Genomic DNA, 26386 nt, shown 5'->3' on the forward strand with positions numbered 1-26386 from the left:
GGAAGGAGAGGGCAAGAGTGATTTCCGGAGGACAGCAACATCCCAGGGAGAAGCCAGGCTTGCTGCCTCCCAGAAGTCAAAGCCCAGTAACAAGAAAGGCACCGGAAATTGAACAGTTCACAGCTCAGAGAGATAAGCCAACGGGGCTAATGGAATAACCTACATGAATAGGTTACCGTGAGTGGTTCTCAGTTTCAGCTCTGCTTACAGTCACCCAGAGGAGCTGAGGCTCTCCCTCTGAAATTCTGATTCAGTAGGTTTGGGGACAGGTCTAGGCATTGGTGTTTTTATAAAACTCCCCACATGACCCTGATGCTGAAGGTTGCAAAATTGCCAACGTGAGCCAAGAGAACAGGCTCACAGTGGAGAGCTGATGCCAGATGCTGGGCAGGAGGAGGCTTGGCAGGACAGGGCCCTGTGGACTCGTGGGTGGCATATGCCATCTGAGGTCCTGGCACCCCTGCCTTTGTTTGATTGACAGGTAGCAGGAAATGTACAGGACCAGGCTAAGGGTTGACTTGTCTGGTTGTCACCCCAAGTCATCCCCACAAGGAGAATGAGTGTGAGTCCCCTGTGAGGGTGTTTCAAGGTACACTAGTCACCGTGGACTCTATGTGGAACAGTCAGTGCAAGCATGGCCTAGCGCAGGTGCAAAGTACATGGGCTCGGTAGTCAGGCAGTGCTGTGGACACCCAGCTCTACCCCCAGTGAGCTACGGGGCCTTGGGTAATGCTCCAACACCTCTGGCAATCACACTCATCTCAATGAGAGATAACAGCCTCTCTCTCAATGGGTTATTAGGAGGATTAAATAAAATCGTTAAGTCACACAATAAACTCTTATCAAGGTATTATTATACATCAGGCACTGTTCTAGGCACTGTTCTAGAAACTGGGACACAGAAGGGAACAAAATAGATTAAAAAAAATGTCTGTCTTCATGGAGCTTATATTGTAGCAGAGTGGGACAAACAATAAACAAATGAATGCATCAACTATATACTATGTCAGATGTAGATGCGAGAGGAAGTGGAGACAACAAGTACAGACAAATCTTTGGGGTGGAAATATATGCAAAGCACCTGACAATGGGGATGACACATAGTAAGTGTGCAGTAAGTTATGTTTACAAGGCCAAACAGCTAAAAGCAAGGGAGTTTTAAGGATTAACTAAGATAATGTGTGATGCAGAAGTGCCTAGCACAGCGTAGGTACTGAAAAAATAATGGATCTTATTCTTCCCTCCCCTGTCCATGCCCACTACCCCTCAAGTCACACACACACACATGCCATCTCCCCTTTCCATGTTTAGGGCTGTGGAAGAAGAAATCTTTCTTCCTGCATCCTTTCTCCCAGCCACCCTGCCACTTTGTATCAATTGGATGGCCATGGACATGAAACAAGTTACTTGATGGAAGATAAGAAATCAAAACATATGGAGGGTGCTTGTCCAGAGAGCATAAATGACTCTTCATTATAATATGGGAACTAAAGTCTCACATTAAAAATAAAAGAAGGTATTATGTGGCTTTTGCTGCACTCCAACCACAAAGGAGGTTCATTGTCATACAGTCACTGAGAATATCTTGTTGATTGGCAAGAGCCGGGCTTTGTAGAAGGGACAAAATTCCCCACAGCTAATCTACAATGGAATTGTTCAATGTCAGGCACAGCTTTAATAATATTGTTCTGGGCTGCCTTGGATGTAAATATCCCACTCTTCATTTTGTAAGCAATCAAAGGGAAGTTTTATAGACGGGAGAGCATGAACGGTTATAATGTCTGTGCCAAAAAAAACACATGGGCAGAATCCAAAAATCAAAGAACGCTGTGCCTTAGAAAGTCTGGCTTTTGTGGCTTATCTTTGATCTCTGTCTGTCCAGCAAGTTGTGCATCAGATACATTACAAAAGACCAAACTTTAAATGTTGCCCTTGACACTATTAAAAAGTACAAGATTGGCAAATCAGACTGGAGAAGAAAAGATAGACAATTAAATCTGGACAATCAGGTAATCACCCTTCATTTTGTCTCAGTGTCTAGAATAATGAAGGGAGGAAGGGAACTCTTGGTCATTAAGCACCCACTATGTCCTGGGCACTGTCTCTGTCAGAAGCAGTATTGTATTCCAAAATTAAGAGTGCTGAACGATGGAGCCAGAAAGACCTAGATTCAGAACCTAGCTCTGCCATTTTCTAGCTCTGTGGCCTTAGGGAAGTTGCTTAAGCTCTCTGTGCCTCCATTTTTTTCATCTGTAAAATGAGAATAATAGGTGTCGCACATGATTGTTTTGAGGATTAAGTAAAATAAATTTGTAGCCCAGGGCCCAAAACATACGAGGAACTCAATGGTGGGTATTATAAATCTAGCTTTATTTAATCTGTACAACAGTCCTGTTATGAGTTGAATTCTGTCCCAAAAAGATATGCTGAAGACCTAACCCCGGTACTTGCAGATATGACCTTATTTGGAGATAGGGCCTTTGCAAATGATGAAGTTAAGATGAGGCCATTAGAGTGTGTCCTAATCCAATATGATTGGTGTCCTTATAAAAAGGTGAAATTTGGACATAGAGACACAGAGGGAGAATGCCAGGTGAAGGTGAAGGATTGGACGGATGCATGGACAAGCCAAGGAACGTCAAAGATTGCTAAAAAAAAACTACCAGAGACTAGGAAGAGACAAGGAAGGTTTCCCCTACAAGTTTCAGAGGGATCGTGACCCTGCCGACACCTTGATTTTAGACTTCCAGCCTCCATAACTGTGAGACAATAAATATCTGTCGTTTTAAGCCACCCAGTTTGTGGTACTTTGTTACAGCAGCCCTAGGAAACTAATACAATTCACCCTCTGACCCCATAGGAAGAAAAAGAAAGTATCCTCATTTTTAGATGAAGAACTGAAGTCCAGAGAGGTAAAGTTTATGGCTCAAGATCATTCAGCCAGAGGTGGATGAGCTGAGATTTGAATCCAGACCTCTCTGAGCCCAGCGTCTGCCCTCTCTTCGTTCCCTGTGTGACCTCTCGGGAGCAAAGATAAAAAAGGAGGTGGGGTTGGAACTGAGACTCATCACACCCAGGTCCCAGTGGAGGTGCCAGGTCAGAGCGATCTGGTTATGAGCGCTCATTAAGTAAAAAGCAGTGAGCGTTTGAGAGTGACTTTTTAAAAAGAATCGGGTTTTTTATTTATTAATGATGTTCCAATCATTAATTTCAAAGGAAGAAAGCCCAAAGCAGAAACAGGTTCATTAAAAATTTGACATTAGTAATTTAATTAAATTGGGTCTTTGCGTCTCATTGAGGAAAATGAAATGTTAGTTCTACACCAGTTCTCAGCCCATTTCCCCGGTTGGCTCCCTCCCCTCACCTTAGCTTGTTTTCTTCTCCAAATGTTTACCTGCCCTGCCCCTCCCACCGCCAACGCTCACAAACGTACTCACATCGCAGTTTCTGCTTCCACTGTGGCCAGTAGTGCGGGATCATGGGGAATGCCAAGGAAGCCAGCACTGTGGGATCATGGGAAATGCCAAGGAAGCCAGCAGCATGGGATCATGGGAAATGCCAAGGAAGCCAGCACTGTGGTATCATGGGAAATGCCAAGGGAGCCAACAGAGCGGGATCATGGGAAATGCCAAGGAAGCCAGCAGCACGGGATTGTGGGGAATGCCAAGGAAGCCAGCAGCATGGGATCATGGGAAATGCCAAGGTATCCACCAGCCCAAGGACTATTCTAAGCTAGGCTAATAGACAGGGTGATGGAAGTCTGTCCTTTCATCTGGGTTATCTCACTTGTCAGAGGTAGAGAACGGGCCTGGAAGAGCTCTTCATCCCTTAAGATAGTTCTCCCACAAAATCATAAGGGCAGGGGCCCTTTTTGTCTAGTTCATTGCTGTATTACCAGCACAGAGTGCAGTAGGCCCACAATATATTTTCGTTGTATGAAGGAATTAATGCATCAATGGGTAACCCTTCCAAATGACTAATTGATGAACACTCAAATATGTCCCTACAAGTGTCACACACAGTGTTAGGCTCCCAGGATACACCCAAGGACTGCATGGCCCTACAGTACAGTGGAAGGATAACATCTGCCATTTTTGAGCACCTACTCTGTGCTGGGCACTGTGCCAGCCATGCATCAGTTATTATCAGTAACCTCATCAACCACTAGATATTACTGTCCTCCTTTCTCAGTTGAGGAAACTAAGGCTCAGAGAGCTCACATGACTCAAGGCCACAGAGTAAGACAGTGACAACACCTGGCTTCAGACCAGATCAAGCTAGTACCAAAGTCTGCCCTTTCCCTCTACAACAAGCTGTCTCCTCCTGGGAGGAGAGGAGAAGTGGGAGAGAAAGCCTTCTTTCTGAGGGCTCTGAGATCAGCAAGGCTGGCAAAGAGGGTCCTGGAAGAGAGCAATATGGGCTGGAAGAGGGTACTGCAAGGGCCTGGGAAGCTCTCTAGAATCCAGGCTGGCCGTCTCCACTTCTTCATATTTATTCCTCATCACTGCCACCCCTACCCTCTTATTCCAGGCTCTCTGATCTCTTAGGTTATCTCTGGCCTCAGGGCCTTTGCACATGATATTTCCTCTGCCTGGAACACACTTTGACCTAGCTAATTCTTACTAATCTCTCAGGGTTCAGCATAGACATCACCTCTTCCAAGAAGCCAGCTCTGACTACCCCCTGACTGGGTTTGTTCCCCTGCCTCGTCCTATCTCATCATAACACTTAACATACCTTTAATCGTATGCATCTCCCAATGGACTGGGAACTTAGATTCACTTGTGTGGTACTCACTGTATCCAGGCTTTACATACCTCCACTCAATTCTCACAGCGACCCCAGAGGAAGGTACTATTGTGAACCGCCTCTTACAAAGGAGGAAACTGAGGCACAGAGAAGTTAAGAGACTAGCTCAAGGTCCCACAGGTAGTAAGCCATCAGGCTGGGCTGCGAACCCAAGCACTGAGGCTCTCGGAAAGTCTGTACTTTCCACCACCCTGCTCTATGGCCTCTCAGGGTTGGCCTCAATAAACCATCGCCAGATGAATTAATGGAGAGGTACTTGGATGGCAATCTGGACACGGCTGTGACCACTTGTCCTTGCCTTATGGGGAGGTGTGAAATGGTAGGAGGTGGGACCTTCTGGGCACAGGCAGTTCCAACTCTAGGAAGAAAGGCAGAGGGTAGGGGGAGCTGAGTCAGGTTGAACAAGTGACTCGGGCACAGAGGAGCTGCGCCCTCCCTTTCCCCCTCCTGATTGGCAGGTCATGATGCTCACGTACCCTCACCGAGACCATGTCCTCTGGATAATGAGTGCACACTGGCAGCTGGCCGTTATTGCTCTGGCTCAGGTGGCACACTGTACATCTTATTCTCTGGCTCCCCATTTTCCCCTTGAAACGGGTCAGTTTGATCAGAGCTCAGGTTCTTGTCTCCCTACCTCACTGCCTACTCCAGCACTAATGACCCCTTCAACTCCCCCAAACCTGCTGGGCCAAAGTACAGCTCTGGCTGCTGGGGCAGATACACATGAAAGAAAGGACATCGGGTTTAATGAGCACCTACTCTGTGCCACTGTCTTTGTCCCTTCCATGGTGTTTATTGGGAAGGACTGTGGAGTCTAAGATCAGAGCAACCAAACCCAAGAGATTAAAGTGATTTCCCTGGGGCATCTCGAGTGATGGGATGGACGTGTTACTGAACCAGGTTCGTTTTGCCCAACGCGCAGCAAGCCAAAGCGCTGAGGTGCCGGGGTTTGCAGCAAAGAGAGTGTTTATTCACAAAGCAGCCAAGCAAGGAGATGGGATAACAAGTCTCAAATCGGCCTTCCCAAAGGCAAGGGGCTCAGGGTATTTGTGGGATAGAGACTAAAGAAGCAGTGTGGTCTGAGGCGTGGGGAGCTTGGGAAGCATGGGGAAAGTGATTGGAAAAAGGTGCAGTAATCATCGTTCTGCTCAGGCGTAACTAAGCTGCAGTCCTCCATTTTGGGGGTGGGTGCTTAGCACCATCTGAGGGTGGAGTTTTTTGCCCTCTGACATCAAAAGTCAACAAGTAGACGCTTGCGCATGTCCAGTTAGAGCTAGTCTTAACTGGCTTAATTCGAACTAGACACAAGTTCCTGGAAAACAATTCAGGCAGACATCTTATTGTTCAGGCTCCGTGCCACTTGGAGGACATGCAAGTCTTTTGTAGCAACAGTTAAAACGACCTTGATTGGTGAAGGCAGGATACAGGTGAAATGGATTGAACTGATGCTTACCCACAGTTCAGACATACTTCACATCCAGGGCTGCACATGAGAAAAAGCAGGAAACCTGGATGTCCAGGTATAAGTTGCGTGTGTGGCTCCTCCTGAACGTGTGACCCCTGCGAGTACTGAGGGGCCAGGCAGCCCTGTCCTACGGAAGAAAGGAGGTCCGGGGAGGAGGGTCACCCAGGGAGGCGCTGCTCAGAGGCCGGGTGTCAGGACTGGAGACCCGCTCATGGGCTGCGTGTCTCTCCTTCTCTTTACAGTTCTCCCCAGCCACACGTGTGGGAACCCCGGACGGCTGCCCAACGGCGTCCAGCAGGGCGCAACCTTCAACCTCGGCGACAAGGTCCGCTACAGCTGCAACCCCGGCTTCTTCCTGGAGGGCCACGCCGTGCTTACCTGCCACGCTGGCTCTGAGAACAGTGCCACGTGGGACTTCCCGCTGCCCTCCTGCAGAGGTAGGTGGCCAGGGAGGGCCTGAGGGGTGGGCAGCACCTGGGAGATACGCTGCAGCTTCCAGTGGGACCCAGTCTCCATCCACTCCAGCAGGGGGTGGGGTACCCATTATGGGGAGCCCATGTCTGGGGGCCACCAAGGGTCCTCAGGGTCCCCAGGTATCATAGGGGCTTTTAGGCCTCACTGGACCTCCTAGTCCTCAGGTGTGCACTCCCTCAACCTGCTTCCCCTGCATCAACAAATTTATTTTTAGTCGGTCTGCCCTTCCCTCCTGCCCTCCTATCTCCGAAGATACATCATTTCTCTTCCTGTTACCGATGTGTCTCCTGTGCACGGCTCTCTCCCAGCTGCTTTCCTATTGATCTCACCCTGGTAGTTATTCTTCTCTCTTTTCTATAAATTCAGCCTCTCTCCCTATATAATGGTGTTCTCCTCCCAGTCTTCAAATATGCTCAAAACCTCTCTACCCCAGCACTGCCCCCCAGGAAACCCCAGCTTCCTTCAGTGCTACATCGGTCTCAGCCTCCCAGCTAGGGTAACCAACTTGTCCTGGTTTCCCTGGCACTTTCCCATTTCTTAGCTCCAAAAGTCCCGCATCCTGGAGACCCCCTCAGTCCCAGGCAAACCGAGACAGTTGGTCGCCCCCTTCCCAGCCTATTTCTTATTGCCCCCGCATAATAATCAAGCTTATTTCAAAAATAATTGCCCATGCCTCTTATCTGATGATAAAAATAGCACATGATCATTTTAAGTGAGCTTAGAAAATACAGAAGGGAATAAAGAAGAAACAAAATTTACCCATTTTAACCACGATTTTCATATATTCCCTTCCCATCTTCTTCCTCTTTTTTTGAAATTGAAGTATAGTTGATTTACAATGCTGTGTTAGTTTCAGGTGTACAGCAACGTGATACAGATATACATATATATATATATATTCTTTTTCAGATTATTTTCCATTATAGGTTATTACAAGATATTGAATATAGCTCTCTGTGCTATACAGTAGAACCTTGTTATTTATCTATTTTATATACAATAGTATATAAAATAGTTATTTTATATATACTATTTATACTATATATATATATTTGTATATAAAATAGTATATTTTAAAATATACTATTTTATTTATAATAGTATATATATCTGTTAATCCCAAGCTCCTAATTTATCTTCTCCCTACCCCTGGCTTCCCCTTTGGTAGCCATAAATTTGTTTTCTTTGTCTGTGAATCTGTTTCTGTTTTGTAAATAAGTTCATTTATATCATTTTTTTTAAGATTCTACATGTAAATGATGTATGGTATTTGTCTTCTCTGACTTACTTCACTTAGTGTGATAATCTTTAGGTCCATTCATGTTGCTGCAAATGGCATTATTTCATTCTTTTTGATGGCTCAGTAATATTCCATTGTGTGTGTGTGTGTGTGTGTGTGTGTGTGTATGTGTATAATATCTTCTTTATCCATTCATTTGTTGATGCACATTTAGGTTGCTTCCATGTCTTGCCTATGGTAAATACTGCTGTTATGAACATTGGGTGCATGTATCTTTTCAAGTTAGAGTTTTCCTCTTTTCTGGATATATGCCCAGGAGCAGGATTGCTGGATCATATGGCAACTGTATTTTTAGTTTTTTAAGGAACCTCCATACTGTTCTCCATAGTGGCTGCACCAATGTACATTCCTGCCAACAGTGCAGGAGGGTTCCCTTATCTCCACATTTCCCTCCTCTCCAGCATTTATTATTTGTAGACTTTCTGCTAATGGCCATTCTGATTGGTGTGAGGTGGTACCTCCTTGTAGTTTTGATTTGCAATTCTCTAATAATTAGTGATGTTGAGCATCTTTTCATGTGCCTGTTGACCATCTGTATGTCTTCTTTGGAAAATGCCTATTTAGGTCTTCTGCCCATTTTTTGATTGGGTTGTGTTTTTGATATTGAGCTGTTTGTATATTTTGGAATTTAAGCCCTTGTTGGTCGCATTGTTTGCAAATATTTTCTCCCATTCTGTAGGTTGTCTTTTCATTTTGTTTATGGTTTCCTATAAGTTTGATTAGGACCCATTTGTTTACTTTTGCTTTTATTTCTTTTGCCTTGGTAGACTGAGTGAAGAAAAATTGGTACAATTTATATCTGAGAATGTTTGCCTATGTTCTCTTCTAGGAGTTTTAGTGTCATGTCTTCTATTTAAGTCTTTAAGCCATTTTGAGTTTATTTTTGTGTGTGGTGTGAGGGAGTGTTCTAACTTCATTGACTTACGTGTGGCTGTCCAGGTTTCCCAACACCATTTGCTGAAGAGACTGTTCTCCATCGTATGTTCTTGCCTCCTTTGTTGAAGATTAATTGACTGTAGGTATGTAGGTTTATTTCTGGGGTCTCTATTCTGTTCCATTTATCCATACGTCTGTTTTTGTGTGCAATACTATACTGTTTTGATTACTATAGCGTTATAGTATTGTCTGAAGTCTGGGAGGGTTATGCCTCCAGCTTTGTCTAATACATATTGCATACATGCATATATTGTGAATATATATATGATTGAGATTATAATACATGTAGATATTTTTAACCACCTTATACAAACTGTGACATCATGAGAAGGGTTTCCTCATGCCACCAACAATGCCCAGCATCTTGAAAGCTCCACCCAGCCTTGTCTATCCTCCTCTCCCACTTACTCCCCTGCAAACTGGCCTTTGCAGCAAATATTTTGCATCACGTTGCCAAGTCAGATGGGAATTGTTTTGGCCCTTATATTCCTCGTTGTCTCAACAGGCTTTTGCATTCTTTTTTTTTTTTTAAACCTTGGGTTTATTTATTTATTTATTTATTTATTTTTGGCTGTGTTGGGTCTTCGTTTCTGTGCGAGGGCTTCCTCCAGTTGCGGCAAGTGGGGGCCACTCTTCATCGCGGTGCGCGGGCCTCTCACTATCGCGGCCTCTTTTGTTGCAGAGCACAGGCTCCAGACGCGCAGGCTCAGTAATTGTGGCTCACGGGCCCAGCTGCTCCGCGGCATGTGGGATCTTCCCAGACCAGGGCGCGAACCCGTGTCCCCTGCATTGGCAGGCAGACTCTCAACCACTGCGCCATCAGGGAAGCCCGGCTTTTGCATTCTTGGCCACTCTTTCCTTCTTGAAACCCTCATCTTGAAATCCCATGGATCTCCGAACACCCAGGTATAAGTCTAGGAGGATTGTTTCAAGGAGTTGAGAAGTGATTGGAACAAGTAGCTCTCCTTGGGTTCAAGTTTAGAGGAAGGTTTTCTGTAATTACTATCAGAAGACTAGCTCGAGGAGAAGCAGCTCCCTCCTTCCACCATATGCTCACACCCATTTTACTGTCTACACGAGCAATGGAAGATACTTGGCACATAGATCCCTTTCTCTTCTACCCTTCCCATGGGAGGCATAATTAATTGATCATAGCACCCTTCCTGCTTGAGTCCGGAGGCAGTTGTGAATTCTTTCCAAACAGGCAAGCCACAAACAATCAATCTGAGTTGCCGCTTGACTCCGTGTTTGTTTAGCCCTCCTCACCCAATAGAATTGGCCTCAGCCTTGTCGGTCCTTTTTGATGGAGCCTGGGGAAGCTAGTCTCCTTTCTCGCCTTCCTAAGTCCCCTCCTCTCAGGCCCCCTTTCTAACATGGGATAACTTGGGACATGTCTCTCTTCATATGATTGATACCAGGAATGTCCAAACCAATCAGGTGAGACCTTGGCCCCTACACACAAGTGTGTGGCCCTGAGTGGCCTAACCGTGGTCTGAATCTGCTGTTTCCACTCTTCCTGATAGCACCTCTACCCACTCCCTACCCAGAGGATGTCACGGTTTAACACTCTGATCTTCCAAGGAGAGGCGTCAGAGTTGTGACATGGTAATAGAATGTGAAACATGATAGTAAATGAAATTAAGTATTTAAGCTGTGAAACGGAAAACAGTTCTCGTTCTTTTTACAGAACTATAAATATCATACTTTTTTAATCAATGTGGAAACTAAAGACAATTGTAGCCCAAATATCAGAGGCAGAGGGACTATCACCCTGTCCTCCGAAGTACAATTCACATCGGTATCCCATCTTAATGAGGTGGAAATCTACAATCCCTCCAAGTATTTTCAGGAATCTTTGTCAGCTCTAGCTTCCTTTGAACCTTGAACTCACTGGCATGCCTCACCTCCCTTGGTTCTGCTCTGCCAACCTAGGTTGAAAACTTGGCCCATTTTTCCTGACCTCCGCCCCAAAACAAAGACAAAACCATCAACAAAGGTGTTTGCATGCAGCACAGCCTTTACTGGAGGTTTGTGGCAATGCAGGGACTTCACATCTCAACAATACAAGTGGCTTGAAATGAAAATCGGAGCAGTCAGGAACCCCAGAGCCTTTCGGCCCCTCCTCCTGGAAGCTTCTCCCTGGCTTCTGTCTTGGCAAGCCCCGGCTTCCCTGTGATGTGCATTGCCCCCTCTCGTCTCACTCCAGCCTCCTCCACTTTGCTGCCTCTCGACCTCTGCCCCGTCTCAGGACTTCTGTCGACTTCTTAGGCACAAGAGCCCGGTTGCCCTTGGCTTTGCCATCTCCTTACAGGCTGATGTCTCCCTCCCCAACCCAAGCTCTTTAGGTATAGGGTGATATTGTCTCTAACATAGAGAGCTTTCACTTGGAAGAAACCCTGGGGCTGGCTGTTAAAATATCTTTTTTGTTAACCCACTAGTCAAAGAGAAGATGAGGGCTGCCTCATGGAGGGCTTCCTTTGCCGGGTCAGACCATGGCCCCGCAATGCAGGGTCTGCACGTCCCGGCATGGGGGCAGTGAGGGCTGGCTTTTCAGTGGGCGGAGTGGGCTGGGGTGACAGCGCTCCCCCAGTGTTCATATTACAGCAGTAATTCATGGACGTGCAGAGCCTTTGGGGGCCACAGCTCTCTCCCAAGTCGCTCCTGATTCTCTCTCAACCTCTCAGATGACGATGATTCTTTCTTTCCCCACTTCTTCTCCACTGACTTTTCTCCTCCTCTTTCCCCTTAAAGCCAGAAGGCCCAGCATGGCCTCTTCTCTGGGAACTTCTTGCCTCTCTTGGAATTTCTTATCCACTCCGAGGCTTCTACTGTTGTTTGGGGACGACTCTTCAGTCTCTACCTCCAACCCTCCCTCTGTCCTGAGCTTCAGGCCCACAATGATATCAAACTCACCTGAAGCCCTCCCTAGAGGGTGCTTCAAATGCAGCACGCCCAGATCCTAACTCCTTCTATTTTCCCAAACCTGCTCTTTTTGTTGCCTTCCCCAGCTCGGTGAAGAGTGTCACCATCCAAGGTGGCCAAGCCAGACACCACAGTGGCATCTTTACACTCCTCACCCTACGTACTCCCTGCACCCTTAGTCACCGTGACCTGGCAAATCCGTCTCTGCACTGACACTCCCCTCCACGCCTTTGACGCTCTTCAGGGGTGATGGTCCCAGGCCCTCTCAGCTCTCGCCTGTCTCACTGCAGAGCGTCTCCAGTCACCCCACCACATACATGGCAATTCATTCTCCGCTGCAGGAGTGAACTTCCTAAGACACCGATCTGACAGCATCACACGTTGCTCAGACTCCCGCCGGTGACTCTTTATCACTGACAGGGTCAAGTTCAGATTCCTTAGCATGGAGCACAGGGCCCTTCCGGAAGGAGTCCGAGGCCGACTTTTCTAAGTCCTCTCTAAGTAGCTTGCAATTAGCCACACCAAAAATGCTCCCTTCCAGAATGCACACCCCAAGGAAGCTAGCCGAGCACTTGAAATCTTGCTTTCGGAAGGGCTTCGAGCGCCGGAGACTCCCCGGGGCCTGAGGGGCCTGAGACGAAGCTCTGCTCAAAACTGGTAGGGAACAAAATGCTGTCCCGCTCTCCGAGCCCCCAGGGCCCTCCACTCCCTGCGATTCGGGTCCGTTTCTCTGTTCTAATTCACCACATGCTGCAAGAATAGCATGAGAAGCAGCCTCAATAATGTCTGTGATTTTCTGAAAGTGATTTTCCAAACTGCCCTTCCTTAGTAGTCTGAGCTGAAAGGAACAGAGAACGGTGCTCCCCGTGTGCCTCATGGCACCAGGAGCTGTGGTCATGCCAGGGTTAATGGGTTCAGACTCAGGGAGGATTAAACCTTTCTTTCTCTCGTGTAGAACTCTCAAGGGCTGGCATCTGTAAGTGGATAAACCGCATCCACTGGGCAGTGGTCCGTAAATCCTGTCCGTAAATACTTGCTGAGTGAACCGATGGCTGGATGGGTCTAATTCACCATCAGGATTATGTAGGCATACGAGCCCGAAAGGGAAATTACTGGCCTGGGTTCGCCAACCTGCCCGGCAGCTCGGAGTGACACGCGCTCTTTGAGTCCAAGGCTTCACAGAGCAGTTTGGATGGTGGTGCCTCTGTCTCAAACAGCAAACGCCACCCGGCTGGCTGAAAGGTGAGCTCAGTCTGGAGACACAGCCTAGACCAAGAGGGAATGGGGGCCATCTAGGGTCTGGGGGCAGAGCAGGTGCCAAGTCTCACCTCAAAGGAGGCCCAGCCCAAGACTACTAGTCCGTCAAGGCTTGGCCCAGGTGGCAGAGGGAAGGAGGCAAGGTCTCCCTTCACTTTGTGTCACTTTTGGCACCTTTTCAAAGGCAGAAGTCCCTGGGAGCCCTGAACCTTGCGGAACCTCTTTGATCTGTAAGAAGGGAGACCACGTGGATTTCAGCAACAGGCCCCTGACTTGTGAGGGACATTGGCCCTAGATCAAAGAGGGCCGCATGGGGAAGGAATCGGGTTCAGATGCTCTGGGGGCTGAGAGGCAGGTGGTGGAGAGAAAGTATCCTGAACAAGAAAGACTTGGCCCCTGAAGTCCAAGCCCAACACTGCAGGCTGCCCCCAAACCCAGGGAGACAGGGATTTGGTCTGCAGCAGCTTGGGCGGCCAGTGCCCAGATGCATTGCAGATTTTTTGGCCCCAGGGAGAGGAACCTGTGAAATCTGAGACAGAAGCAGTGTCAGGCATGGAAAGAGCATGGATTCAAACAGGCCTACATTCAACCCTAGCCATGCCAGCTCAGAGCTGTGGGTCACCGGCTAAACCCTTCTGAGTTTTAAAGCGGGGACATGAGTAGTGGCCTTAAAGGGTGATTGCTTACTTGTTCATTCACTCAGGATTTAACACCTTTTGGTTGAGTACCTACTATGTGCCAGCCAGTCACTGACTCAGTCCTTATTTATTAACTGCCGTATTTATTAAGCGCCAGACATTGTTCTAGATGCAGAGAATTGCAGTGATGAATAAGTCAGACCAAGTTCCATGATCTCAGGGCGTTTGCGTTTTAGCATCCTCAGGCAGAAAACAGGCAAAAAATCAAATAAACAAATTTCAGATCATAATAGGAACTATGAGGGAAATCAAGTAACTAATAACAAGGAAGGCTGCTTTAGAGGGAGCCGTCAGGAGGGGACTCTCTGAGGAGGTGGCATTTGAACTGAGTCCCGAATGACAAGAAGGAACCTGTTATGTGATGACCTGGGGAAGGGCATTCCCAGCAAAAGGAACAGCAGGTGTAAAGGCCCTGAGGTGGGAGAGAGCCTGTTAGAGGAACAGAAAACAGACCCACAGCGGGCAATGTAGAGTTGGGGGTGGGGGGGAGGCGAGGGGAGTGGGTGGGGCTGTGGTGGAGCAGGACCAGAAGTGTGGGTTTGGTTCTAAATTCAGGAGGGAGCTGGGGAAGGCTTTTCAGCATTTTCTGAAATGATCACCCTGGGTGCTAGAAGGGAGAGGGATTGTAGCTGGCAAGAGGCACAACTAGGAGGCCAGTTAGGAGGCAGCTACTGCAGGTGTGCAGGCTGGAGACGACGCATCTCGGTCAAGGGTGGCCGTGGTAGAGGTGGAGGGAAGGGGGTAAACTGGGGCCGTGGTTCAGGGGCACAGCCAACAGCCTTGCTGCTGGAAGGCATGTAGGTGCTGATGGAACAAAGGGTCAGGGTTGACTCCTAGGCTCTTTCTGGAGTGCTGGCAGGGTGGGGATGCCAGTGACCAAGATGGGGACGGCTAGGACAGGGAGTAGGAAGTGTGTGCCCTAAATACAGTCAAGAGAGCTCATTTTGTCCAGGTCAAGTTTGAGATGCCTGTGAGATCTCCAAGTAGGGGGTATCAGTTCTGTGGCTGGGGGCAGTTCCAAGCTAGAAAGAGATCAGGAGAGGGGTGAGAGACCCTGCGTGGCAATGGGGATAGCCAGGAGGGTCTGGGGACTGCATGCTGGGCCCCCTTGTGCTGTTCAAATTATACAACATACAGAAAGCACCAAATACCATGCCAGACAGTGTGGACCTTGAGTGATTCTAAGCCCAGGGACTTGGCATGGACCATGGCTCCCAGAGGGCATTCCTAACTGCGGGGCCTCTCTACTACCGCTGGGGTCACTAGTCCTTCTCCTGTCGCCTTTGCCATCACTGCTGTTACTATTACAGAACCAGAACCACGCAGAACATGGGCTCTGGAGTCCGATCACCTGGATTCAAATCCTGGCCTTGACACTCACACCCACTAGCTGAGTGACTGTGGGTGTGAGTGCCCTTCTCTGTGCCCTGGTTTTCTCACCTGTGAATTACAATAACAATAGTACTTAACTCAGAAGGTGAAGTGAGGCTCAAGTTGATCAATACTCCACTCGCAGCAGAGGGCCCTGTTCACAGTAATGACTCAGTGACAGTTAGCTGTCGTGATTCTCACAGCCACGGCCATCACTGGCCGGCATTTATCAAGCACTTAACGATATGCCAGGCCTTGTGTTATCTAATTTAATCCTTACAAAAACCCCAGGATGTTAAGATCTTACAGTGAGGGAACTGAGACCTGGTGAGGTGAGGTACTTTGCCTGTGGTCGCACAGCTAGAGGGTGATTCTGCCCAAGTCCATGTGCCTACCAGCCATGACCTTGGCCACCCCCGTCTACTGTAGACAAGCACGATGGCCTGTGACCCATGGCAAGAGACTCATGATGGCACCGTTACTTCCAGAGCTCCTGCAGTTTGGTTCGGGACCCAACAACTTGGTCCCCTCATAGGTACATCCCCTGCACGGGTCCACCAGGCCAGGGAGTGCCCCGTCTCCTGTGGTTTCCCTTTGACCCTCCTCTTTAACTTGTACCAGGAGCTCTTTAGGAGAGAAGCCCCAGGGAAAGGGCCTGAGGCGGTTCTGCTGGGCAGATGCCACTTTGGGGTGGGGGCCAGGGTCTGGAGGACCAGGGTCTCTTATGAAGAAACCTGACCCAAGACTCACCCACCTCTACCTGAGCATGGGTGGCGGGGTCCTAGCTGTGGAGACTGCACAAAGCCTCTGCCTCAGGCCCCTCAGGCAGAGAAGAGGGGGAGTGGGGGGTGGCTTCTCCCACCTGGAAAACCCCTCTCCAGGATCTGGGGCTTCCAGAAGCCCATGTCAAGACTGGCATTGCAGTGACCAAGGCCTGAGAGGCAGAGAAATAGGTGGATAATGGCGTGGGTCTGGAGTCAGAGAGTTATGGATTCGAATCCTGGCTCCAACATTTAGTAGCCAGGTGACCGTGGGCAAGTTTTAAAAACTCTCTGAGCTTCAGTTTCCTCATCTGTAAAATGTGGGTGACATAACACCTATCTCTTTGAGCAGTTTGAGGATTAAATGAGAAAATGCAGGTACAGCATCTTTAGCACGATGCCTGGCCTGTAATGAAAGTGCAACAAAGAAGAGGTACATAGCCGAATACCATGTCCTGTTTACGTTCCTCCTCTCAGAAGGTCACCTCGGGGGAAGTATCTACGAAGAATTCTGGGGGTGGCAGAAATAGCAGTGCTCTCGGGCAATTGGCAATTTCTTAATTTTAAGAAGGGGTGTCCTTGATAAAGCCAAGGATAAAGGGGCAGAATCCTGGGGCCCCAGAAGAGGGGACTGATGAGGTTGAGCAGGGACACTGAGCTGCACAGTACAGGGAAAGGGGGGAACACTGCTGGTGGCTTTGGGGCAGTGATGCCCTGGCTCTCTCAGCCTTGCACTTGAGTTGTAAGATGGTAGCTTCGCCCCAGTAGGGGCCCTATTGGAATTTTCCTTTCCTCAGAGGCTGAGTAGCCCTGGGGAGGGAGGATATGGATAGAACCCCAATGCCAAGGGCCCCAAAGCTTCTAAGCATCCAAGATTGTGCCCTGGAATTGGCCTGGAATGGTGGGGGTGGGCGAGGAGGAATACAACGTAGGTTCCTCCATTCTTACCTGAAATTTGTGAGTCACTGGAGAGTTAACAAACATCAAAGGGAGCTGAGGGATAGTTCTCTAAAATTATAGTTAATTGAGGAAATTTCAGTGGAACTTTAAGACAATCATAAATAAAGTCATAAACTTGGAAAGGCAACTATCAGCATAACACACCTGCACCCAAGAATATACATGACTTAATAGCAATGGAGAATGCCCATCGCCACAGAAGGAGAAAGTGTAAATTAATATTTTAGGAGTGTGGTGTCAGCTGAAGGTTATATTTTATGACTCTGAAGTTGTAACCATGAAATATGATACCTTGTTTAAAGTGTGAGAAAACCTCCAAACAACTTTTACAGCATCTTCAATCAAAACAGAATGGTGCAGGAACAAGGGTGTCAAGGGAGCCTAAGAGGCAGGGAAGACTCCAATGGCAAAGGTGCCATCTTCAGAGTAGACAGGTGCCTCTGGCTAGAGGGTCTTAAGCTCCGAGTGCTCAGTTCCAGCACAGTCTGGAAGTCACTGACTAAAATTGGGAAGTTTGACTGTCTCAGGATGGCTTACCAGACTGCTATCAAGCAGGGAGTGTTACTGAGCCAAACCTGGATCTGCTCGCCTGACGCACAGCAGAGCCAAACTACTGACACAGGATTGTGGTGAAGGAAAATACAGCGTTTATTGCAAGGCCAAGCAAAGAGAATGGGTAGCTCATGTTTAAAAGACCCGAACTCCCTGATGGCTTTCACGGAAGGGTTTTTAAAAGCAAGGTGAGGGAGAGGGTCACAGGGTGCCTGATCATCTCGCGGACATTTCTTCTGATTGGTTTGCGGTGAGGTAATTGGGAGTCAACATCGTCAACCTTCTGGTTCCAACAGATATGGGGTCTACAGGCTGGTGGTCAGCATGCAGTTAACTTCTTTCACCTGGTGAGGGTTTTAGTCTCTGCAAAACAACACAAGGATATGCCTCAGAATATTGTCTATAGCCCTTGAGGAGGAACTAAAGGCCCTTGACTTTGTTTTATGGCCAAACTATTGTTATTTTGTCTTGCTTGACTCTTTTCCTTTGTTTCTGCATTTTTTCACTTTTCTAATTAAATGTACTCTTTGGAATTCGCGGAAGGCCTACGATGCTAAACCTTTTTTTTTTTTTAACATCTTTATTGGAGTATAATTGCTTTACAATTGTGTGTTAGTTTCTGCTTTTTAACAAAGTGAACCAGCTCTACATATACATATATCCCCATATCTCCTCCCTCTTGCATCTCCCTCCCACCCTCCCTATCCCACCCCTCTAGGTGGTCACAAAGCACCGAGCTGATCTCCCTGTGCTATGCAGCTGCTTCCCACTAGATATCTATTTTACATTTGGTAGTGTATATATGTCCATGCCACTCTCTCACTTCGTCCCAGCTTACCCTTCCCCCCTCCTTGTGTCCTCAAGTCCATTCTCTACATCTGCATCTTTATTCCTGTCCTGCCCCTAGGTTCTTCAGAACCTTTTTTTTTTTTTTTAGATTCCATATATATGTGTTAGCATACGGTATTTGTTTTACTCTTTCTGACTTACTTCACTATGTATGACAGACTCTAGGTCCATCCACCTCACTACAAAAACTCAGTTTCATTTCTTTTTATGGCTGAGTAATATTCCATTGTACATATGTGCCACATCTTCTTTATCCATTCATCCGATGATGGACATTTAGGATGCTTCCATGTCCTGGCTACTGTAAATAGAGCTGCAGTGAACACTGTGGTACATGACTCTTTTTGAATTATGGTTTTCTCAGGGTATATGCCCAGTAGTGGGATTTCTGGGTCATATGGTAGTTCTATTTTTAGTTTTTTGAGGAACCTCCATACTGTTCTCCATAGTGGCTGTATCAATTACATTCCCACCAACAGTGCAAGAGGTTTCACTTTTCTCCACACCCTCTCCAGCATTTATTGTTTGTAGATTTTTTTTGATGATGGCCATTCAAACCGGTGTGAGGTGATACCTCATTGTAGTTTTGATTTGCATTTCTCTAATGATTAGTGATGTTGAGCATCCTTTCATGTGTTTCTTGGCAATCCTATATCTTCTTTGGAGAAATGTCTGTTTAGGTCTTCTGCCCGTTTTTGGATTGGGTTGTTTGTTTTTTTTTTTGATATTGATCTGCATGAGCTGCTTGTAAAGTTTGGAGATTACTCCTTTGTCAGTTGCTTCATTTGCAAATATTTTCTCCCATTCTGAGAGTTGTTTTTTCATCTTGTTTATGGTTTCCTCTACTGTGCAGAAGCTTTTGTTTCATTAGGTCCCATTTGTTTATTTTTGTTTTTATTTCCATTACTCTAGGAGGTGGGTCAAAAAGGATCTTGCTCTGATTTATGTCATGGAGTGTTCTGCCTATGTTTTCCTCTAAGAGTTTTATAGTGTCTGGCATTACATTTAGGTCTTTTGTCCATTTTGAGTTTATTTTTGTGTATGGTGTTAGGGAGTGTACTAATTTCATTCTTTTAATGTAGCTGTCCAGTTTTCCCAGCACCACTTATTGAAGAGGCTGTCTTTTCTCCATTGTATATTCTTGCCTCCTTTATCAAAGATAAGGTGACCATATATGTGTGGGTTTATCTCTGGGCTTTCTATCTTGTTCCATAGATCTATATTTCTGTTTTTGTGCCAGTATCATACTGTCTTGATTACTGTAACTTTGTAGTATAGTCTGAAGTCTGGGAGCCTGATTCTTCCAGTTCCATTTTTCTTTCTCAAGATTGCTTTGGCTATTCGGAGTCTTTTGTGTTTCCATACAAATTGTGAAAATTTTTTTTTTTAAACAATCACTTTTGTTAATTATTTATTTATTTATTTATTTGTGGCTGTGTTGGGTCTTCGTTTCTGTGCAAGGGCTTTCTCTAGTTGCGGCAAGTGGGGGCCACTCTTCATCACGGTGCGCAGGCCTCTCATTATCGCGGCCTCTCTTGTTGCGGAGCACAGGCTCCAGATGCGCAGGCTCAGTAATTGTGGCTCACGGGCCTAGTTGCTCCGTGGCATGTGGGATCTTCCCAGACCAGGGCTCAAACCCATGTCCCCTGCATTAGCAGGCAGATTCTCAACCACTGCACCACCAGGGAAGCCCCAAATTGTGAAATTTTTTGTTCTAGTTCTGTGAAAAATGCCATTGGTCGTTTGATAGGGATTGCGTTGAATCTGTAGATTGCTTTGGGTAGTAGAGTCATTTTCGCAGTGTTGATTCTTCCAATCCAAGAACATGGTCTATGTCTCCATCTGTTTGTATCATCTTTAATTTCTTTCATCAGTGTCTTATAGTTTTCTGCATACAGGTCTTTTGTCTCCTTAGGTAGGTTTATTCCTAGGTATTTTATTCTTTTTGTTGCAGTGGTAAATGGGAGTGTTTCCTTAATTTCTCTTTCAGATTTTTCATCATTAGTGTATAGGAATGCAAGAGATTTCTGTGCATTAATTTTGTATCCTGCAACGTTGCCAAATTCATTGATTAGCTCTAGTAGTTTTCTGGTAGCCTCTTTAGGATTCTCTATGTATAGTATCATGTCAGCTGCAAACAGTGACCGTTTTACTTCTTCTTCTGCAATTTGGATTCCTTTTATTTCTTTTTCTTCTCTGATTGCTGTGGCTAAAACTTCCAAAACTATGTTGAATAATAGTGGTGAGAGTGGACAACCTTGTCTTGTTCCTGATCTTAGAGGAAATGGTTTCAGTTTTTCACCATTGAGAATGATGTTGGCTGTGGGTTTATCATATATGGCCTTTACTATGTTGAGGTAAGTTCCCTCTATGCCTACTTTCTGGAAGGTTTTTATCATAAATGGGTGTTGAATTTTGTCAAAGCTTTTTCTGCATCTATTGAGATGATCATATGGTTTTTCTCCTTCAATTTGTTAGTATGGTTTATCACATTGATTGATTTGCATATATTGAAGAATCCTTGCATTCCTGGGATAAACCCCACTTGATCATGGTGTATGTATGATCCTTTTAATGTGCTGTTGGATTCTGTTTGCTAGTATTTTGTTGAGAATTTTTGCATCTGTGTTCATCAGTGATATTGACCTGTAGTTTTCTTTCTTTGTGACATCTTTGTCTGGTTTTGGTATCATGGTGGAGGCTGATACCAAAGGAGGCTGATGGTGGAGGCTAAAGCTTTTTTAGAAACAAGAGGTGGGGGATACTGGGGGTGGGAGGGGAAGGGTCTGTCCCTGGGAATATCCAACAGGGTCCTGCTTGGTTTCAAGAAGTGTGATGTAGTTGAGGAGACCACAGTCCTGTCCAGAGAGCCTCAGCTGGAATCCTGAGTTGGCCACGTACTGCATCACCTTCTGAAAGTTACCTTCTGAACCTTTCTGAGCTTCAGTTTCCTGTTTCATTTATTTGTTCAACAGATATTTATTGGGTGCCTGCTATACACTAGGAAATGTGGTAGCTGCTGGGGACAGAACAGACATGGCCCCTGCCGTCATGCACTTTACTGTCTAGACATTAAGTAAATTACTAAGTTGATCAATTGCTTATGGGAAAGTATGTGGTGCTCTAAAAGTATATGATGGGGAGAAGGGATATTCTGTTTCTGGAACGATCCTTGAGAATCGACACTTAGACTGGGACCTAAAGGCTAAGGAGGGGCCAGCCAGGCCCAAGGAGGTAGGGAAGAAGTTTTCAGAAAGAGAAAGTAGCACTTTCAAAGGTCCTTGGGCAGAGAGATGCTTGGTGCAAGAGAAGAGCTGGGAGGAGGCTGGTGTGGTTACAGAAAGTGGGCAGGTAGAGGCTGGTATGAGGCGAGGCCCTATGAGGTCCTTGTCAGCCCCTGGATAGGATATTCTGAGTGACAGTGGAGTTGTCGAAGGTCCCTGCAGAAGGGCGTGGCGTCATCAGGTCTGTACTGTTTGGGATCACTCAGGCTTCTGTGTGAGGAATGGGTGTGCTGGGGCAGGAGGAATGCTTAGACACAGGAGGGAGACTTCATGGCTGGGCTTGGACCACTGTGTGGCTTAGGGTAGAGCAGATGCAGTGAAGACAGGAGACCGAATCAAGAGCCGCTTAGAAGGACAGACAGGCTTTGGTCACTGTGGGGTGTGGGGTGCAGGAGGGCTTGAGGATGTCCCCCAGCTCTGGCATGAGGCATGGGGTGAATAGTGCTGACACCCTCCCTCCAAGACAGGAAACTGGAAGAAGGCTGAGTGTCATGGGAGGAGAGGATGAGGACGGTCTTGGTCAGGGTGTGCTGGGAATGACATAAGATGGATACCTAGAAGGGTTTCTAGGACCAGCAACCAGGCAGGAGGCTGAGGAGTCGTTCTCTCTCCCCCAAGACCTGCTTCCCCTCCAGCCTTCCTTGCTGCTGCGTCATCATCTAGATGCGCAGACCGTGCGGACCGTGGGCCTGTTGGAGACCCCTGCACACATCGTGGCAGCTGGGGCCGGCTCAGGGTCCCTGTGCTCCTGACACTGCCCCCTCGCCTTTCCACTGAGGGCTTCCCCTCTGCCCTCCACCCGACTGCCCCTTCTCAGCCTCCTTTCAGGAGCCTCTGCTTCTGCCTGCTGCACGTTAAATGTCTTCTGTCCCCGGCCTTCTTCACTCCCTTGGAGCCAGCTCCCTCTTCATCCTTCATGCCCACTCCTGGCCTCTTGGTTTCTAGGCTCCAGGTCCTCTCTGCTGTGCTCCAGGCCCACCTGCCTATCCCTCTTGCACTCACATTTGGCGCGGGGTGGGGGAAGGGGTCACTGTCCACCATCACTGTCATCATCAGCACTATTACCCTGTTAGAGACCTCAGCATGCTCTTTCCCTCCTCCCCTTCTTCACGGCCCACTCCCGGGTGGTGGAGGCCACATCCTCTTGCTTCTCCCCCAGCCTCGTTCTTGAATCTCTTCTGTTCCTTCTCTTCCCTCCCACGGCCACGGGTTCAGGCTCTGACATCGGGTACAGCCTCTTCTCCATTCTCCTCACTGCTGTCTCCCCACTGGGCACACTCGCCACCCCCCAAACCACAGCATCCATCCATCACGTGGGGACCAGAGTCATGTTTCTAAAGCAGGCCTGGGCTTTCACTCCCTGCTGACAAACTGGCAAGTCTACCCGACACCTGCAGGGTAGAATCCATCCCTTTAGCAAGACCACCAAGGCCTTTCTGAGCTGACCGCTACCTTCCTTTCCATGTCCACCCCACCACACACCTCTGTATCCTGCACCTTCATCTGGAGGAAAGCCGACCACTCCCCAAGCACGCCACACCCATTCGGACCCCCTTACCTCCAGATGCCCTGTTTCCTGTGCCGGGAGCCCCTTATTTTTCTCTCCCTCCAGCACACTCCTACTCCTTTTTCAAGGTCCAGGTTAAGTGTGTCTTCTTTGACCATGATTTTCCTAACCGTCAATGCAGCCAAGCTGAAGCCACTGTGGCCAGGGGTGTAGACACTTCCATCTGCTGTAGACAGGGCCAACGTGGGACTATTGGGGCCGACAGGCCCAGTGCTTGCTGGGAGCGACATTGACAAATCTCCCGCTTGCTGGCTGGCTCCTGTAGCATATCTCCCTGGTAATGGTCACGGTGAAGTTATTTACATCAGAAGGAGACAAACTCTGCCTTGAATGTCAAACTGCATAGGCTCCTGCCAGAGAGATACCCAGGGTGGAAATACCGTGTGATTTGATACAACAAACAAATAGCACCGGCAAACTAGATTTAAAGCTAGGCAAGGCAATCTGCCTACCTTCCCTCCCTCCCTCCTTCACGGGGCCTGGGCACCTGGATTGGAGGTAGTGAAAGAGAAAGGGAGGAGGAGGAGGAGGAGAATAGAACTGCAGCTCCTTTCCTTGGCATCCGAGGCCCCTCACAGCACAGCCCTTGCCTTCCCGCCCAGCCCAGCTCCACCATTTCCGCCTTGCTCTTTGAGTTCACACAATCCTGACCAAGTCCCTAAATGACGCTCTCACCCCTGCAGCTGCCTTGCTCTTGCCTTTCCTCTGCCCAGGACACCCTTCCGCCTGATCCTACCGGGCCGTCAGCCCTCAGTTGAAGTGGATCCTGCCAGCTCAGCATTCAAAATGCAGTCGGTCACTGACTCCCTCTCACTGCTACCACCTGGTCCAGGCCACCATCATCTCTCTCCTGAATCATCACCATAGCCTCTACAAGCTCCTTGCTTCTGCCGTCTTCCTCTTTGGTCTGTTGTCTGCATAGCACCTCAAGGGATCCTGTTAATACACCAATCAGATCATGTCATCTGCTCAGAACCATCCGCTGGCTTCTCATCTCACTCAAGTTAAAGCCCAAGCCCTAACAGTAGCCTCAAAGGTCCTCCATGGGGCCTTGTCCCTGCCACTCTCCTCCTCACTCCCAGTGCTCCGGGCCCTCGGGTCTCTTGATGCTCTTCAACAGTGCCAGGCCTCTGCACACCACGGCCTTTGCATTTGCTGTTCCACCTGGAATGCTCTTCCCCCAGATAACCATCTGGCTTTCCCTCTCCCTCCTTCAGGTCTTGGCTCAGATGTCAGCTTCTCAGCGAGGCCCTCCCTGACCACCTTTCTGCAATGTCCATACCCCCACTTCCAGTGCAGAATACTCCCCATCCTCCTTCTGCATTTATCACCACCTCACTTACCATAAGGTTTACTTATTTATCTTGCGTATTGTCTGTTTCCCTCTGACTGGAATGTAAGCTCCATGAAGGTAGGGATTTTCTTTTGTTTCATTTGCCGACGAATCCCTAGCACCTAGAAAAGTGCCTGACACATAATAGGCACTCAGTAAACATTTGTTGAATGAATGAATGTTTCAACACAAATGTTGCCTCCTGTGTGAAGCCTTCCCTAAGTCCCATCTGCTCTCACTGTGCCTCGACACCTCAGTTATAACAATTCTGGGGAGCCACTGCGTGTGAGAAACACTTGGGCAGGGATGAAATCAAGCTTTTCATGATGTAGTGCTGGTCCTGGCCCAGTGTCTGGCACACAGTAGGTGCTCACTTAATGAGTGTGGGAGGGAAACATTCATGAGTACCTACTGAGTGAGGCGCCTTCACTTCTGTGCTCGTACATACCAAGGAGCTGGCATTTAGAAATGGGCTCATTCTCTTGAAATAGACCGTGACCCTGTAGAACGACATTCATAAGAATAGTTCAGGGCCACTGAATAAACTCACTTTTATCTCCATCCCACACTTCTTCTGTTTATCCAACTGTCAGCTCCATCTCTCCACTGGGACATCCCCTGCACACACTCAGCCCTGGTGTCCAAGACTGAACCCTGGTTGCCTTCCACACCACAAGGTACCCCCCTCCTGGGTTCCCTGCTGCAGGAAGCGGCAGCTTTCATCCATCCAGATGCTCATAGCTGAAGCCTGGAATCCATCCCTCCAGACCACTAGTCCTGTAGATTCTACTTCCTATCTCTCAAGCAGGTCCTCCCCCCACCCTCCCAGGGCCTTAGCTCAGATCACATCTGGCCTCACCTTGACTTTGGTGACTCTGCACTATCAAGGGCATCCTGCCCGCTCCCCCAGCTCAGACCTCGTCTATGCCACAGCCACAGTGGTCTTTCTAAGATGCAAATTTAATCCTGTTTCCTCACTGCCTTTGATCCTCAAGATGAAGTGGAAAGACAAGGAGAACTTGGCATCGGTTGGGCATCTAACACATGCTAGTCTCTGGCTAATGCTCGGTACTGTCACATTAATTATGCCATTCAGTTGTCATAAGAAACCATTCTACAGAGAAGCAGAATGAAGCTTAGAGAAATAAATCACCCAAGGTCCCATGGTTGGCAAACTGTGGAACCTGATTTCAAATCTACACCTTCCTGATCCTAAAATCCATTTTCTTTCCAATATGGTCCGCTGCTTCCAATCTTTTCTGGGCCCAGCACTCTCTGTCATGAGGCTCCTTCTACATTTCCAGTACCATCGCCCATCATTCCTCTCTGTTCACTCTGTGTTAGGCCATCTAGAACTACTTATCTTAGATATGCCTCATGCTTTTGGGCTTCCATGCTTATGACCTTTGGTTCTCTTTTCTCATAAATGCCTTTCCATTTCTTCTCTAATGATCTCCTAGTCATCCTTCAAAACCCAGCTCTAATGACACCTCCTCCATTAAGCTTTCCCAAATTGACTCACCCAAGCAAAGTAATGTACTGCTTTATCTCTGTCCTCAAAGTGTGAATTGTACTCCTGGGAGACAAGAATGTGTTGGTTAAGAGCATAGGCCCTGAAATCAGACTGTTGGGCTTAAAAATCCCAGCTCCTTTAATCACTATAAGCTGTGCCTTTGGCAAATAACTGAAACTCTTTGTGCCTTGGTTTCTTTACCTGTAAAATGGGAATAATACTTCGCAGGGTCATGAAATATGTAGAGTAGTTAGAATAGCACCTGGCACAGTGGAAGTGCTTAATAAGCAGTAGCTTTGATTGTTGTTACTCTACTGCCTCTGATACACATTTGA

At 47.6% G+C, this 26386-nt stretch overlaps 1 protein-coding gene across 2 annotated transcripts in view; it reads left to right on the top strand.

Moving 5' to 3' along the window:
- The window catches only part of CSMD2 (CUB and Sushi multiple domains 2), a 658464-nt gene that overhangs the window by 212486 nt on the left and 419592 nt on the right, over nt 1-26386 (top strand). For both annotated transcript variants that reach the window (XM_082362533.1, XM_082362534.1), the window contains exon 4: nt 6517-6711. In XM_082362533.1, coding sequence (XP_082218659.1) covers nt 6517-6711 — 195 coding nt within the window. The remainder of the gene's footprint in view (nt 1-6516; nt 6712-26386) is intronic.

Source organism: Balaenoptera borealis (genome assembly GCF_965194805.1).
Source record: "Balaenoptera borealis genome assembly, chromosome: 1".
In the NCBI taxonomy this organism is placed as follows: Eukaryota; Metazoa; Chordata; class Mammalia; order Artiodactyla; family Balaenopteridae; genus Balaenoptera; species Balaenoptera borealis.